Source organism: Nipponia nippon, unplaced genomic scaffold (genome assembly GCF_047370975.1).
Source record: "Nipponia nippon isolate SJK-2023a ecotype South Korea unplaced genomic scaffold, ASM4737097v1 scaffold_9, whole genome shotgun sequence".
Lineage (NCBI taxonomy): Eukaryota > Metazoa > Chordata > Aves > Pelecaniformes > Threskiornithidae > Nipponia > Nipponia nippon.
In genome coordinates, this window is record NW_028262413.1 from 34,161,577 (window position 1) to 34,178,845 (window position 17,269).

Below are 17,269 nucleotides of genomic sequence, written 5' to 3' on the forward strand. Positions count from 1 at the left end.
ACTAACTATCAAAATGTTATAGAATGATATGAGTAACAGTGGCACATAAGACATTTTGTGACATTTTTGTGAGAATAGCTAAATGCACACATTAGGAAAAATTCTGGGGAAAAAGAGAATATAATTACTGATAAATCAGTCCATTATGTTTTAGGAGATTATCTGGTTTTGACTTAAAAGCAAGCTAATGATCCAGGATACATCAAGTATTCAAATTCAAGATTCTCTTAACATCAAGTGAATCCTGTATTAGCTTCATGACCTACTGGCAATTACATCCCACATTAAGCATTATAATTTCAAGGCATTTTTCTTTTATAACCTTTTAAACATTATAAGTGAATACTAATGTAGGTTATTTCAGAGATACATTATGCTCTTCATTTCTTTAAGGAAAAGAAATCAAGGCACATACAGAAATGGAGTTTCTATGAAAATAAGTCTTTCTCTCCTGTCCTCTCAGCCCCTAGGAATACAGGCTTCTCACCTGGGAAATAAACGTGCTTAACCCTAAGTTTCATGTGACCGCATGCGCCTCAGAAACTCCCACTTCTTTATATTTAAAACAGATTTACTGCTTCCTTATAATAATTGGACTGTGAATTGGAACAAAACCCTGACTCTATCTCACGGCTTTGCCAATATGAAATTTTTGTGACCTTCTGAACGTAATAAAGTTATTTTCACATTAGAGAAACTAGTACCCAAAACAATACATTTGCATACAGAGTGCTGTGGGAGCAGGACAAGAATAGGTACAAGGTTGTTTTCTGTCATCTGCTATAGTAACTGAATTCTGTAGTATTTTTGGCATGGAATGATGAAGTTCAATAGCTACTGACAAAATTGTATTTGATTTGAAAATGAAAATGTCTTTAAAATCTAATGTAACAACTTCTGATCACAGCATAAAAGTATTAAAATGCAGAACCAACTGTACTGATAAAAATGAAATACAGATATAAAATATCAAAATCTAATTCCTTCTAAAGATTTTCTCCAGGTACCTATCTCAAAACCTTATTTAATATCACCCTGCTCCTTAACTCTAAATTAAAAGCTTGAGAGAATACATATAGGTGGTTTGCCATATGTTCTGAATGTCATCATCACATTTGAGCCTGGGGAATAGGTGGAAAAATGCATTCTGAAGTTGAGACCACAACTAAGAATAATCTAATTGTATAAAATGGAAAGTTACTTCAAAAGCCTTGCTTGATTACAAATGCATGAAAAAGAGGTGATCCCTCTGGCAGACAGACACAAACTATTTCAGGTTTTACAGTTCAAGAGATGTTTAAGCATCACCTGAAAACACATTGCCAGACAGTGCAGATCATAAAGCTCACTTGTAGTACACTCTAACGGTAAAGTATCAGTGTCAGTGTAGCTTCACACTGCCTTAACTTCAGTCTGATCTGCCCAAACATGTAATTTGAAATACAGTCTTTCGCACCAAGTGTAATCTTGAGAACGGAGAAAGCCTGATTCCTGTTTTGATTACAATATTCCACTTAAAGTGGATCACAGATCATTGGTTTCCACACTTTTTTCCGCCAAGGACACCCAAAGCACCTGATTAAATTTCTCTAGCTTTTTTCTTTCTCATTCTGCCCTAAACATCCCTCTCCTCCCATCACCCAGCTCTGGGCACCACTCGTCTTCATTCTGTATACCAAAATCTGTATTTGACTGCTACTGTATTCTCCTCCTTTTTCTCAGGCTCTGGAAATGCTCTCCTTCCCAGCAGTGGTGGCTAGGGCACTCTGCAGCAGCGTAACGTCCCTACAGCTGGAGCACGTCTTCGTTCCTAGTGGTTCTTTCCTGCCCCAAATTATTTTTAATTAAGTATATTTATTTCACGAGCTTTTAGCCCAAGATAACATTTATAAAGAAATTACTATTCTTGACTCTAAATTCTTAGGAAATTTTAAAAAGTAGAACCTTAGTTCTTAATACTTGCAAAGGAAAGATGAGGGAATTCTGTCGTGATTATTTGTGAAAGGGGAACCTACTCCGTTTCTACAGATACGAAAACTCGGCTCTTACCTTGTTCCTGCATTCGCACACTACACTATCCAGCTCTTCCTGCGTAACACGTAACTTTGCCTTAAGAAATCTGATTTGAGCTTCTGTGAACATAAAAGGTTACATTCAATATACACAAGTACTCATTATTCAATGCAGAAAAGAAGCAAGACTGATATAAGAACTCACTTTCATCTTCGTGTTTTTAAAAACACAGTGTTGTTTATAATTATTAAAGAGAAATAGGCAAATAAAAACTCAGATTTCTAAATAAATGTTGCAAGTTTCTCATTCTTAGGCAAAGCTTTGTATACATTTTTCCTTTTAATGACTGAACTTTAAAATGTAAAAGATTCATAATTCTCAAAATTGAAACTTATTAGAAACTTTAATCATACTATGCTATACACTACAGCATTCCTTGAGATTGAAGTCAAGAAAACTATATTGTAGGGTATGTCTACATTGCAGTCATTCTGTAGCTGCAATTCGTGTAGTTATACCCAAAGTAGTTTTAAACTGCTCACAAGTAATTAAATGTAGACTGCAAAACCCTCCTAATAGGTAAATACCCCTCCCACACAGTAGTCTATGCTTTTTTAAAGTACACTGCTAACATTATTCAGTTAATAGTTTAAAATTAAACCAATTTAATCAGATGTTTTTTTCCAAACAAAGTACATTCTTGCTTTTGGACAGCTAAGAAACATACTACTGTCACGACAAAACAAGCTGTGTGTGAACAGTATGTTCTTTTACTCCCTATTCCCCACCCTTTCCCCAGATCATTCACAAGGAACTCCCCCTGAACTTCCACAGGCACAAAGCATGGAAACAGCATGAGGATCAAGTTAACACAGGAATAACCATTATTCACAGTAGGTACAAAGGGAAAAGAATAAAGTGGAGGAGGAGTATCTGGAGCGGAACGTGAAGCGATGGATGGGTACATGTGTTCATTTGCTGTAATAGGAAATCTTTTTATTTCACCCACCCTCCTGTATCAACTGTCAGTTGCAGCTTAAGTCGTAACTCTGCAGAGGCCAATAGTAAGTAGGATTTAGGAAAACACCATGAAAAAATAAGATACAGACTGACTTTTTTCCTCCTGTTACATCCTTGCTAGCTTCTGGTAACTAGTGGCTATCCTAAGATGGAGACCCTATTGAAGCCATCAAGTTTCATGCTCTTTCATGTACTTCTATATTATTAAGTTGTTTGATTTTCTTCATAAAACATATGGTAGTTTGGCATTCCCAGTATCCTGTGGCAATGAGTTGGCTAATTTAATCATGCATTATGTGAAAGAAAAATTTTGTATTGCTTGCTTTAGATCCAATTTAATGTGGCATTTACTAGTGTCTGCATTACAAAAAGACAGCTTTCCCTTCACCATCACTGTTTTCATTACAAAATCTTTCACATTGCCCTCAATTGTTTTGTTTTCAGATTGAAGATTCAAATTCGAGTTGCTCCACGCTTCTAATTGCTACTATATACTCTTTCCTGTATGTTTCCTAGTTCTACATCCTGGTTTTGAGATGGGGTGTGCAGAACTGTGTGTCATACTCAAGATGGGGTAGCATTAATTATGTAATAGCATAATGATAACGGTAAAATATTTTGTTTTCTGTTATCTTCTGAAGGATTTCTAACAATCAATTTGCTTTTTCCACTGTGAACAAGCAATAAGTTTATGCTTTTGGAGACACCGTAATTAGTAATAACTAAACAGAGTCCAACTTAGAAGTAGGTGTAATTGGAGTTGTTTTTTCTATCAGCATTATTTTGCACTCTTTAATGCTGACTATAAACCTCCATTGTATCACCTCACGCAGTACTATCAGATTCTTCTACAACACTTCAATGTCAATTGTAACTATCCTAAAATCATTGTTTCATATACAAATTTCTTTACCAGCTATCATTCCTTTTTTTCCAGAGTAGTTTTCTGTGTATTGAACAATGTAAGCTCCGCAACAGATCACTCTAGGACTATACCACTACCTGCAAAAACTGGTTTTTTTCTTTTTGACATTTCGTTTCCTCTTTTACTCAGCTATTAGTCCACAGCCAACTTCTCTTCTGTCTTAGATGGCTCTGTGTCATTAAGAGCACTTAGTAGTAAACGTTGTTGAAAATCCAAGAGCAAAACTAGAACCAGAACAGCCTTGGGAGGTGGCTATGATCCAAAATGAGTTTGAATGCTCACAAGAGGTAAAGATAACAAAACAATTAGCTTCCTAATTGGTCAATTTTAATCACTTGATGCGTCTGATAAGGGGGAGGTGCATCACTTAATAGGATGGTCTTAGGCTATAAAGTAACTAACAGTTTAGGGAATGGTAAACAAGAAAAGGACATCTGGGAGACTCTGATACCCTACAAGAAAGAATAGGTGTCTTGAACTCCTGAGATAATCTGAAGATGAACATGAAGTGTGACAATACATTCAGGTATTTTGTTCATATGTATGAGGGGTATATTAGATAAAAATAGAGCTTCATCTTCAGCCTTCTACATGTCTGTGTGCTTCTATCCTTACTTGTTACTGCAGAGTTGAGTTATAACCCACAAAAACAGCCCCTAAGAAAAATAATACGTAAGCTACTGTGTTGGCAGAAAAATGGCTGCACTGTGATAACCTGTGATCATAAAATAAAGATACGGAACCTAAATCCAGGAAGAGCACTGCAAGAAGCTCAGGGAAAGGACAATGCTATGGAACCTTATCAGCATGTTGGCCTAAAAAGTCTAGCACAGGCACATAAGCCTAAGGAATCCCTTACTAGGAGATTCCCACTAAGGGATCAGCCCACTCTGTAACAGGGCCTATTTAGTATCTACATCTACTTCCTTGTGAAAACTGTAACTGTTCTGAGAGTTTGACACTGCTAGCATGCTCTGCAATAACTTATCTAGCATAATAGGGAGGCATTCAGAGTGTTCTAAATAGTCAATATCAAATTTAAAAAGCAAAAATCAATCCAGAGTATTTTTATTTCATCATTGAAGTTATAGAAACAATTCTCAATACTCAAACACATGCCCTTGGTCCACAAGACCTGATTACTAGACATCAGTAATAATTCTTCTGGAGTTACCTTGAATTTATGTGGTCTAAGCTTCCAATGCAATCCAAAGCAATTTCTTTTTTAGTTCAGGAACAAGAACTATAAAAAAGGTATCTGAAGATCTGTTTTGGGAGGCTTACTAACAGAAGACTTCCACAGAATTACATGAGGTTAGAAATCAAGCTATTGCTGTGTTGGCATGCTTGTTGACATCACGCTGTTAGATTAAAAGAGGGTTTTGGCATTTTGTGCTACTGCAGTGAATCTCTGACTTCATGCTTGCTTTAGCATTGTAACAAACTACATAAACCCACTTTTATCACACCAGAGCCAAGAAGACAGATGTGAATCATGCCTTTAGCTTCACTGGCAAATGCTGCAATCCCCTTTCCCACTCTATTTCTAGGACAAACATAAAACACACCATTTGGAGTGGGAAAGTATCTGCAGGATTCTCTTTCAAGCACTGTAGCCGAAACATTACTTCATTTAAGCCACGTACTAAGATCCACAGCATTGATCTGAGGAAAGGCTTTTTCCTCTAAAGGCAGAATCTGTGCAAAGGACTGAAGCTCATCTTTTTGGAAACACAAGCTTAGCATTGTGTATTTCTGTTTCCCCAATGAAATGAATCAAATGTCATACACATATTCAACATATGTAACCACCCAAATATCTTCCTACAAAGATGGAAATCAAGATAAAAACTCGCTTTTTCCTATGATTATTCATATGTGACCTGATCTTCCTCTAGGACTATATAAAGAAAAAAACCCCTTCTTTAACTTAAGGGCTTTAGAACTTTCCCTGTAATTTCTACAGAAACTCTTCCTTTTTTTCCCCAGGAGAACCCATTTCTAACAGTCAGGAAGTAAGAATAAAAGTACTTAACCATGGGAGGAAACCTACCCGCTCCAATTTCATTTCCAACGCTTGGAATAATATCATCATCTAGACAATCTGGTAAGCCTCCTCTCTCTAGTTTTTCTTCAATTTTGCTTATTGTTTTTGCTAAAGAAAAATCTATACAATCAACATCATCTGTGCCTTGTACTTCCAGGTTTCTTATTTTTGGACTGAAAAAGAGCAAACCCAAGATTTTAAATTTATAATACAAAGAAAAATTTACAAAAATACAGCATATTTGCTATTTTTAAGAGTATACAGTTATTTACATAATGCAACTTCGTTGCTCGCATTCGTATGAAAGATGCATTGATGACAATTTCTCATTTTCTTTATGTAAGATACCTTTAATGTATTCCACAGAAACAATTACAGAATTTTACGTATTATAATGTAGGAGGCAGAGAAACAGTACCATTTTCTATTGAGAAGATTTTAGCATGGTCGTCTTATCCAACAACTTCATAACTAAATCAGAGTAAAAGAAAGAAACAGAGGAATGTTCTCTTGGCTTTAGCTACTATCCTCTGCCTTAAATTCTGCTATTTCCCCCCCCCCGCACATTAACTTTTCTACAACTCTGTCCTCTCTGGCTATACTCCTGCCTTGCTACCATAATTTCTGTATCATTATGCCTGGCCTAGGAAACTTCATTGATGCTAGAAGTTGCATACTAAAGTTTTCATAAAACCAAAGGACAAGGTATGTGACACATCTGCTACATAGGGTATCTTCTCAGCTTTCTTTTATAAAAAGATGACATTAGTTCCCACAGGATCTGAAGCTCCTAAGTTCTTATTCCAATATATCCTCATCTCAATGCAACCTCCAAACATTCTCCTAGCTGCTAACTTTCTCCCACAGCTTTGGGTTCACCCTGCAGGTCCTGTATCTGCACTTCTAAATCTCATGATATGGTGCCAGCATGACAGCCTTCCCTGAACTGCCCAAGGGAGGTCCAAAGGGTCTACAAGTGACTCCCAAGTCCTGAAAGACAACCTCGGCCTGTGTCAATTCCATGTTCTGCCACCTTGCAGACAATTTTCATCCTATTTTGGTATTTGTCCATATCTTGTGGAAGTTTAAAGTTGCTCCCATGATTTTATGCATTTCTCTACTCTTTTCTTTTGTTCAGATATTCATTTCTTGCTTTCATAACCTTGAATTTGCTATCTACAGAGCTGAAGCTTTTCAGCTTGAAACCCCTGAATGCCATGGTACAATTACTGATTCTCTCTTGTCCGTGAGCCCAAGATTCAGCAAAATAGGGGAGACCCTGGAGAGCCTCATGTTTCCCATCACAAGTCTGATCACAAATCAGTCTGCACCACCTAAGTGTGCACTCTCATGTTGCCTCAGGTGATGTATTTCCCACATGTGTGCTCATCAGGCATCCTTTTACTGAAGGAGTTAACAGAGTTTAACTGTCAGCCTTGACAAGTGCTTGAGCAGAAAGCGACAGTTTCACTGTTGTAATATTAATCACCTATGTTCACTAATACTTTTTGGTGCTCTATGCAAGTGAACAGAGATAGCTACATGGTGGAGCTGACTGAGAAGGACCAAAAGTTTGATACATTTATTTATATAAATAAATCTAAATGTAGAAGCATACATGAATAAAAATAACCTGATAGACAAAAATAGCAATAAAATATTTCATTACAAAGAGAGATGTGTATAATATACCTTGAAGTCGTTCTTTTTCCCTTACTTCCAGAGTACGGTCTGTTCTGAGCCTTGGGCATGGAAGCACATTTCTTCTTGTTTGCTAGCTACAAATTTTTTTCAGAAAGTAGTGATTTCGGTTTTTTAATTAGTTAGGAATTACTTTTTTCTAGTCTTTTTTGTGTTGTGTTTTTTTCTTTTTCTTTTTCATATATTCAGACTCAAGGATACTTTTCACAGTATGCTTTTCAAACTCTCAAAACCACAATTTTCCAGTTTTATTTGCACTCATCTTTATCTTGCAGCTTTCATGTCCAAAAATTATAATACATCCCAATGTATGCCCAAATTATAATACATCCAATACTCATTTGCCTGTGGGACTTTTTGCACACATAACATTCATGCATAAGCAAGGCTCTCAGCTATTATCAAGATATTAACTACTGGACTGTCAACAGTGCATTTCTTTGAAAAATGCTTATCATACCTTCAAAAACATGCTATTTTTACGCATTATTTTAACCTTATAAATTCCCTATAGAAGGAAGATCAACAATATTTTTGTTACTTTCACTCAAATAAATATTCTTCAAAAAGTAGGCTTTTTTTTACTGTATTCTGACAAATAACTGGAGACAGTATTTTGGAAGCTTCAGCTCACACCTCCTAAAAGATTCAATGTAATTGTAATTACAGACTATTGAGTTTGGTCCTAATCTCAATCTTCTTTCTCCACTATATTTCCCTTCCTGTATTCAGTTATTTTGACTACTTGTTTATTATTACATCTAGAAGACAGTAGCACTGTCTTTAGCATTATACTGGTGGGGGACGGAAGGGGTGAAAGGAAGAAATGAACTATGTTCTAATGTTTTGCACTTGGCATTCTTAATTTGATGTTCAAAACTCTGAACAATTCTGTCAATGCTTTACAGACTAGGAAACTTAGAACACAAAAATTAAATGTGATGTAACTCCATTTAACCACCAGTGGCACTGAGAAACCCTGGTAACACTGTTGCTGTAGCACTCCTTTAAACATAATTTCCTTTTGGCTTCCCAACCATGGAAGTCCCCAGTGTAGCACAGCCTCAAAACCAGAAGTAATATGTGGAAATTATACTAGAAGAGAAATTAACCAGGATAGTTTTGACTTTGATACCTTGGCATGTGACTGTGTAAGAGAGGAAACTTCAGGACAGAGTGGACCTCTGCAGAAAAAAAAAAAAAAAATCACTGAACATGTATAACAAAATAAACATTTTACAATAAAAATGCAACACACAGCCCCCCCATCAGAATCAGGAGAATAACATTTTATATGTCTAGAATAAACAATATAGCTAAGGTGAGAACATATACTAACTTCAATCATAAATTCAGTCTCATTCTCTGTCTTTCCATTCTACCTCATTTGCTATCTAAATCCCCTGGTGAGTCTAGGGTATCTAATACAATAGTTTACTTATGTACCAGAACCTGAATCTCATCTCTTGCAATTCAGGCAATTGCTGCAACTAGTGGCTTATTAGATCAATGATTCCCTGTACCAGGGAGTACTTAGCCAGTATGCAGAGTGTTATTGGCTTCAACGAGAGAGACTGACAAACCATGACCAAAGATCACCAACAGCTCTGTGGTTAATACACCTACCTGACATACAAATCCTTGAATTAGTACAAAGGAAACAAAGATATAAACCAGTATCCTCTACATCCTAGGAGGGAATGCAATTGTATGTTCAGATTGACTGTTGTCAAGTCAGTTGACAGGGACTATCAACTGAATATGAGGTGGTAGCAATTTATAAATTAAGCCTCACAGAATTTTCTCTGAAATACATATTACAAATATTGTATCCATTTTACAGATGAAAAATCAGGAATAAAAAACCAGCTTTTTTTATCTGCTTATTAGTAACTGAACTTCAGGTTAAATGATTATTTTCAAAATCTGCTGGAAACAAGCAGAAAGTTTTAGCATGTTGTGTACTATTCAGGTCAAGTTTCTTGTCATATATATATATATATATATATATATATATATATATAACTTTTGATTTCAGAATGAGTTATGTGAATCTGTGTTATTGCACTGAAAGGCTACTTTTTTCACTACTTTCTATAATTTTTTACTTCAATTAAAATGCTGGCTTATAAAATATTTAGAATAAAATTTAAATTTCAGGCATATCAAATCACCTCTATTTTTTTTGCCCAGCTGATTTGAGCAAATGTTTAGATCTTGCCTTTAAAAATTTCACAGACGTCCATTCATCAACAAGAATTATCTGCACAAAGCTCCAGATTTTATTAATCCAAAAAAAACCTGGAGAAATCGTCTGTGTGTGGTTGGCAACAGACTTCAAGAACAGGATGATTAGTTTTTGTCTATTTACCCTATTTTCCTCATGCTTCCTTCCTATTGGCTAGCTTTAGGAGCATGCAGAAGGTGAGGAGTTGCTGCCACAGAAATAGCAGTTATATGTTATTCTGAAAAACATGAGAATACAACACTTTCTATACCCAAGAAAACAATAATGTTCTTTCCATCAATGGACTAACTTGTTCCTACTATATCTGTTGTCTCACAGCCTTCTTTTTAAAAAACCAAACAAACAAAGCAAAAAAAAAAAAACAAAACCAACACCCTCATTGTTCACTAAATTCCTCAAACTTGTTTAACCTTAATGGTTTCTTTCCTCTTCCCCATACATGACAACCCGTTTTCCAAACCTCATAATGCAGTTCTATAGTTGTTTGGTAAGTGAAATTAATGTGTAAATCCTGAAAAGGTATACAAATAAGTAGCTAGAGGATCGTGGCAAGACTGAAACAGAAGCTAACGTTTAACAATTCCATCTCTGCATGTAAACACGAGATGCATGCGCATGAGCAAACCCTTTGTGTTTGCTAATCCTATTCAAAGCCTATAGCATGCTTGCCCATGCGCGTACAGTTCCCATCGCCATGAGCCTGGCAATGCTCTAAAGAGTGAAAGTGTAAACAAAAGCTGATTTCAGTGCGGTGTCACTGGAGCTGCTTTGTCTCTACGTAATTCAAGCTTCTCTGCAAAACTTGTGCTATAAAAACTCCAGAACAACTTATTTTAAAATATACACTGACTTGGAGAGTGATTTAAATATTTGTTGCCTTTTTTTTTTTTATTACTTTGCTTACTCTTTTTTTTTCCTTTTAACCTGTCTTTTTTTTTTCTCCCTGATACTACCTCTTTCTTTGCTTCAATTTCTCCCCTTCTTTCCAGTTGCTTTAGTGTTCATTCTCCTTAAAGGAATCAATGGAAATTTCAAATGGATATTTCAAAAATGTCTCAAGTGCTTCCTTTAGATTTATGGCCTATCTGCTTGCACAACTTTGAAAGAAAAAAAAATTTAATTAAATATTAAATACTTGGAACTAATCTAATTGAATGGCCTCAATGTTCACTCATGGATAATCAGTGTGCTTTATTCCTAGCACACATTTCTAATTTTTTTCACTACAGCATGGGATTTCAATTCTTCTCTCACATGAATGTTTACCAGAACACAGACTGTGCTTGTTTTAAGGTGTCTTAATTTATGTAGGTAATTGGTAGATCAACTGCTACTCTGACATGCTAATTGCCCATATTTTTTTTTAATTCTTCCAGCACTCCCATTTATTTCAAATGTATACCATCAAAGCTGTTAACTCCCTTTGTGGGGCTGAATCCTCCAACCACATTACTTCATAAAACAGCCCTATAAATCAACTCCAGTTTGAAGCTCTTAAAAATCTTCTGTCTACTGTTCAAAATCCATCTAACAGAACATAAAACTAGAGCCAGATCCAGAATTTGTTTGCAAAGCATGACTACACTGATAACACATGGAGTTTCTTTTTTTTTCCCCTCTACAACTGACAGATATGGTTTTAAAATAGCTCAGGAATAATTTTAACTATAATAGCAAACTTTTGCTTGTATAGCCAGGCTTCTATCGCGGATTTCCTGTCACACCTTTTTGTGTACTGAAAAATCCTTTTACGTTCATAAAAACCTCACTTTTTGTTCTCACTTTTACTCTGCACAGAAGTAATTATTTGATCATCTCTAGCAGACTTTCATATATACTATTTCAAAACATTTTCCCAACTGCAGTGTAACATTTGAAGCACCTTGTAGTCTGTCCCTGTATCTTTGTTATCCAGATTAGTGGCATCATAAATTTAGGAACCCACCAGATCAGTTCCTTGATAAACTGTGTATTAGTCTATCTTAAATTCACCCACTTCCTGTACTATCAATATACAAACCCTTGAACAACTCAGTAAATAATAATGCCTTTGAACAACTAAGTAAATACAGCTATATATCCGCTCTAGAGCTAATGGGTTTGAACATACAGGCCAAAACCCACAGTTGTACGTATGTTCATACAGGGCAAAGGTATGATGGCCTCAGAAGTGTAGTGACATCCAGGTTCCAGAGGGTGGCAGCTGAATGTTTGTCTGTCTTAGGTTTTTCTGTTTGGTGGTTGTTTTGTTTTGTTTTGTTTTGTTTTTATCAAGCACTTCCTGTCCCAGGAACATTTAGGCCAAGTTAAATGTGAACCAACCAGTATCTATTTATTTGCTTTGTCAGCTGAACTGGTTAAAAACCATCTACTTCTGAGTGTCTACTGTTTTGTACTGCAAAGAAACCTGTTACCTTACCTTGCTTTTTTACAGATGTCAGCACTACTTAGCATCCTAGATAGAACATTACAGCAAAATTAAGACTTCCATGAACTAACAAGAAACAACAGTTACTTAGCATCAATTTTTTCAAATAACAGGAAAAGAAATTAGACTCCACCAATCTAGTATGCTGCAAAGATAGATAAAACAGGAACATGACTAGGATGCAAGTCAGGGTGTGCAGGATCAGCGTGAAAGATTGCCCACGAATTATATGCAGCAGTTGTAAAGCACGTACCTCTGTCTGTTGTCTTCACGTGACTTAGTCTGTACTGAAACTGGCCTAGATAGTATCTCCTGTTGGCCTTTCTTTATTAAAAAAAAAAAAAAGTAGTCAATTTTGGGGGAATATAATCCATTAAAGATTAATTACATGTTGTGATCTGTGATTTATGAATAACTATAGTCTACTATGGAAAAGAATGGAAAATGTAGTCTACCGTGGAAAAGAACTTCTCAAACACAGGAAAAGATGGCTAAAAATTAAAATGCCATTGCTATCCCCCAACATTTATTTCTGCTCCACAACATGTAATTGCCTTTTGCCTGTAAAACTTTTGTCCAGCTTAACATCATCTGAGATGCTGTTACCCCCCTCCTTTTTCTCTGAAATATAAGAATAGCAAATCCATAGCAGGTGGAACAAGTTTTCCATTTTCCATAGTGCACAATAAGCCTTAAAAATAAATCCTTATTCATGCAATATGACCATAATCGGACACTGATATGTCGTACGTACTTTAGAGAACAAGTCAGTCTGGATGTTCAGATAGCTTCTATGTTGCTAAGTTACAGTTAGAAAGCATAATCCAGAACAAAATGCAGTTGCCCTGTTTGGTGTTTTTGGTTTGCTTTTTGTTGTTTGGTTTTTTGGTTTTTGTTTTTTTAAACGTAAACTGTTTTTCTTTTGTTGTTAAATGTATATCTGTGCAATCTGGCAGTGCCATGCGGTATATTAAGTGTCCTAAGAATATTTGATCTTCTGCTGTATTTAGAGAAGGAAAAAAAAAGTGGTTTTGTTGTTGCTGTTTTTTAAAGTAAAGAGACTAGATGCTATTTTGGATGCTTCATCTGCTTCTGTTCAAATGCCAAGCAGTTAGCCTCAGCTTACCATAGCTCAAGAGAAGAATATGTTTTCACAGGACATAAAAATGAAGCTTCTGCATGTAAGTATAGCTTTCCAGAAGACTTAGTAATTTGCTTTTTAAGCCTTATTTATTTGAATGAGTGCACTTTCAATGAACGCATCTAATATGCAGAACACCACCTCTAAACTGTTTTGGGTATAAACCATACCTCCCCCGTTCCCTTTTTTTAATTTGTCCAATTTTCCTATAAAAATTTGACTCTATCTGGTACACAGCCACACCAATGTTAAAACATAATACTGAAAATAATCAGGAAACTTTTCTGTTATAAGAAAGTTTCCTTCTTACTAACTCCATATTTTCTATTTATGTTGTTTGTTCTTTGTATTTCTTTCAGCTTAAACAGTGTAGATCCTATTTCACTAGGATGTTACTGCAATATTATCTGGTTTTCAAATACTAATTTTTTTTTTATTTAAGACATAAAACCACCTACACATACTTTTCTTAAACATCATAAACAAGTTTTTAATGTGGTTTCTTGTATATATCTGCGCGAATGCTCTACGCATCTATGTGAACATATACCTACCTGATGAAATTTTATAAAAACTACTTTTGGATGTGTTTTTAGTAGAAATTTACAAATTTGAAAAAAATAAATTAAAAGCTTAGATTGCATTTGAACCCAAAATACTTTTAGTTGTCATGGTCTAAATAATTTCTTTTGAAACTTGACCCTGTGTGCATGTCAACCAAGGCTAAGTTATGTAACAGTCTGCATAACCTACTCACCATTACTTCTTCAGCCTGACGCACCAGTTTTTCTGTTTTTGCTTCTAATTCTGCATTCAGTCGCCTAAAAGAGTAAGAATGCTTGTCACTCAGTTTTTGAAAGATTTAAAAGAAATAAATGTAAGCATGACAGTATCTCTGCTTGAACTAAGTGAAATTTTAATAAATCCTACAAAGGAACACTGAAATATACTTCAGGGTATTATCGAAGTTACATTTCAACCATTTCCTGGGTTTCTGTCAAATCAATAGTAATAAAACACCTATACCCATTAAACAGTAAGGTTTAGACTATAATTCACCAAGGATGTCCTTGGTTTTGGCCATGTCATTGCTTAATACACATTTTACGTCTTTATTTCCTCAATGCTTTCTGTTTTTAACACAGTCCTCACCTTCAGTATACTTAGCAGCAGGGGTTGGGGAAGGAGTCTTGTACGATTACACTATTTGATCACATAATTAAAATGTGTCGCTACATATATATGTACAGGTTAAAATAAGCTTGTGTTCCTGCATGCTTCACTTTATAGCTTTTCATGCAGCGTGACTAAGTGAGTTTCTGAGACATGGCTCCTTGTACATCCTCGCCATTCACAGGGGCTGAGAACTGACAGGTAACAGAGCGAGTGCTTTTAAATGTGCTTTCACTGCATTTGTCGCAAGCTTTAGAGCTTTTAAACTTTTTTTTTTGACAGGCTTAAGCACTTACATATTCATAATTTAAAAGTAACGTCAGAGTTTTAAATGCAGAAAAATCTCATGTCTAATGCCGCAGGGCCGAAGCGAGGCCCAGGGCAGCGCACCGCACCGCCTGCCCCGCGGCGCCTGTGTGGAACGGCGGCAGGAAGCTGCACCGTGCCGGAAGAAAGTTAAAACGTTGCTTTTGGTGCTCCCATCTGTACCCTGTGGGCGATCGAGCCGAGGGACTCAGACGCAGGGGATTAACTGTAAACTCCGTTATGGCAGCCAGCAGCGAGCGGGGTACGGCTGAGGTGACAGGGCCTGGCCGCCGCCCCCGGCCGCCTCCTTACTTGTACTCCTCCTCCTTGGCCAGCAAGTCGCCGCTCACCACGCCAGTCCCCGCGGCGGCGGGCGGCAGGGGGCCGCCGGGCGGTCTCCGCACCTGCAGCGAGGACGAGTTAGTGTGCGGGGCGGGCACGGCACCGCCGTCCTGCCCCGCGCCCCTTCCCGTGCCCCCGCTCGCCTCCCCGTGCCCGAGCCGCCGCCTTACCCCGGGCAGGCCCCCGGAACGCCGGACCCCGCTGCCGCCGCCCGCCGCCATTTTGTTCGTGCGGAGGCTGCTGCGTGGCGTCGCCTTCGCCAGGGCAACCGGCTGCCGCCGCGGGGGTGGCGGCTCTGCCTCCCTCCCCTGCTCCGCCGTGGGGCCGAGGGAGGGCCGCCCTCGTGGCTCGCTTTGCTCCCCACCGCGGCCCGTTGCCCTGGCCAAGCCTCCTGGCACTGCCGGCGATGGAAGGCAGGGGCAGCCACGTTTCAGCCCGTGCTGCCAGGGGGTGGGAGGCTGAAACGCTTCGTCCGCCTTCCCCTCGCACAGTCTGGTGCCAGGGTGGCGCCATGTCAGGACCCCTGTGACAGCGATTGCAGTCCGGGGACGTGGGGACAGGACCCCTCACCAGAGGCTGGGGATCAGCTGGCTCCTGGCATGGCGCCGGGCCGCCATGGGTGCGGGTGAGGGGGAAGTGATAAGGTCTGAGGTGGCATTACACTTACTGTTGTAATAAATATTTATTACAACCCTTCTGTTTGAGCCTTTTGGCCTTGCTACATGTTGTCCTGCCACCATCCCTTCATTTCAGTATATTAAACTTAACGTGTTTGCAGCATTATGGCAACTGTTCCACCCTATTTGCTGCTCTTTTGTGCCATTGTCTCTCTGCATTTTCTGTTGCCAGTTTTCCGTGATTGTTGTCTGTTTTTAGCCTTGTCCTCTGCCATGCGTTTGAATCTCTCCATTATTTTTGTCCCTCACCCCCGCACTGTTTGATTTTGCTGCGTTTCTCTTTCCCAGTCACCCACGAGCCCGTTCCCTCTCTCATCCCTCACTCTCCCACTCACCTGCTCATTCACTCCAGTTTCCTTTCCCAAATTTCTAACCGATGCTGCCCCTCCATGCAACAACAGCCCTGCCATCCTGCACCCATATAGGTATCTGGGTAGCTATTTAGCAAGAATAATATAGTTCTATACCCTGAGCTACATGGACTGTATATGATTTTAATGAAGAGATTTGCACAGGGGAAATCAGAAGGGCTTAGCTGACTGGAAGGAGAAGGTCTGTGCGGACTTGAAGGATTTCTGCAGAAGTATTAGTTGCAAAACAGAAGAAATACTTGGCGGAGATTAACTTTGAGCACTGAGACATGCAGTGTAATGGGATAAATGGAGGTGAAATGAAAGACAGGACAAATGTGATTAGTGGAAGGCAAAAAATAGAAATATCAATATAGAAAATGAAAGTGCTTAACAGTAGTGTTGATACAAAGGTATTGACACAAAGAGGGAAAAGAGCAAGCCTATGAAAAAAGTTATGGAGATTTTGAAAAAATTGTCAGCCAAGAAGTCAGTCCTTTACAATATTTTTTAAATATTTTTACTAATAAGAATGGCAAGAGGTTAATGGTTAATCTTTTTCAAAAAAAGATATGCAGAATTTACATCAGTTATGCTTTTGATTTGGAGAAACAAGAAAGGACGAGGTCAATAGTAGAAACCAAAATCCACAGGGGGGAAAGACAGATTTTGTTAAGAAATAAGTTGTAGATTCCATGAGAGATTAAAGCATCATAGCCAAAGCAAGGTTTTAGAAACCTCTCTAGTGAGGTTTAGTGAGGTTCTGGGGGATTTTAAGAGAAACAGAGGAGCTAGAGAAGGGAAACAAGGTTGGCAGGATGAAAGCCACAAGGAGAAACATGCTCTTTCCAAACAGCAACAAATATTTTTTTTCAAAATTACTATTTCTTTTTGCAGA

The 17,269-nt window shown here is 37.8% G+C and overlaps 1 protein-coding gene across 5 annotated transcripts in view; it reads right to left on the reverse strand.

Moving 5' to 3' along the window:
• The window catches only part of TEX9 (testis expressed 9), a 25,350-nt gene extending 9,466 nt beyond the window's left edge, over positions 1-15,884 (reverse strand). For 2 of the 5 annotated variants that reach the window (XM_087745144.1, XM_087745142.1), the window contains exons 1-8: positions 15,515-15,884; positions 15,315-15,406; positions 14,281-14,344; positions 12,636-12,706; positions 8,842-8,890; positions 7,698-7,783; positions 6,012-6,178; positions 2,050-2,132 (exon numbers count right to left, since the gene is read on the reverse strand). In XM_087745144.1, coding sequence (XP_087601270.1) covers positions 2,050-2,132; positions 6,012-6,178; positions 7,698-7,783; positions 8,842-8,890; positions 12,636-12,706; positions 14,281-14,344; positions 15,315-15,406; positions 15,515-15,565 — 663 coding nt within the window. In that variant the 5' untranslated portion in view covers positions 15,566-15,884. Of the gene's footprint in view, positions 1-2,049; positions 2,133-6,011; positions 6,179-7,697; positions 7,786-8,841; positions 8,891-12,635; positions 12,707-14,280; positions 14,345-14,992; positions 15,407-15,514 lie in introns of all 5 variants that reach the window. The other 3 variants (XM_087745146.1, XM_087745145.1, XM_087745143.1) reach the window with 3 other exon arrangements.
• Positions 15,885-17,269: the final 1,385 nt, after the last annotated feature.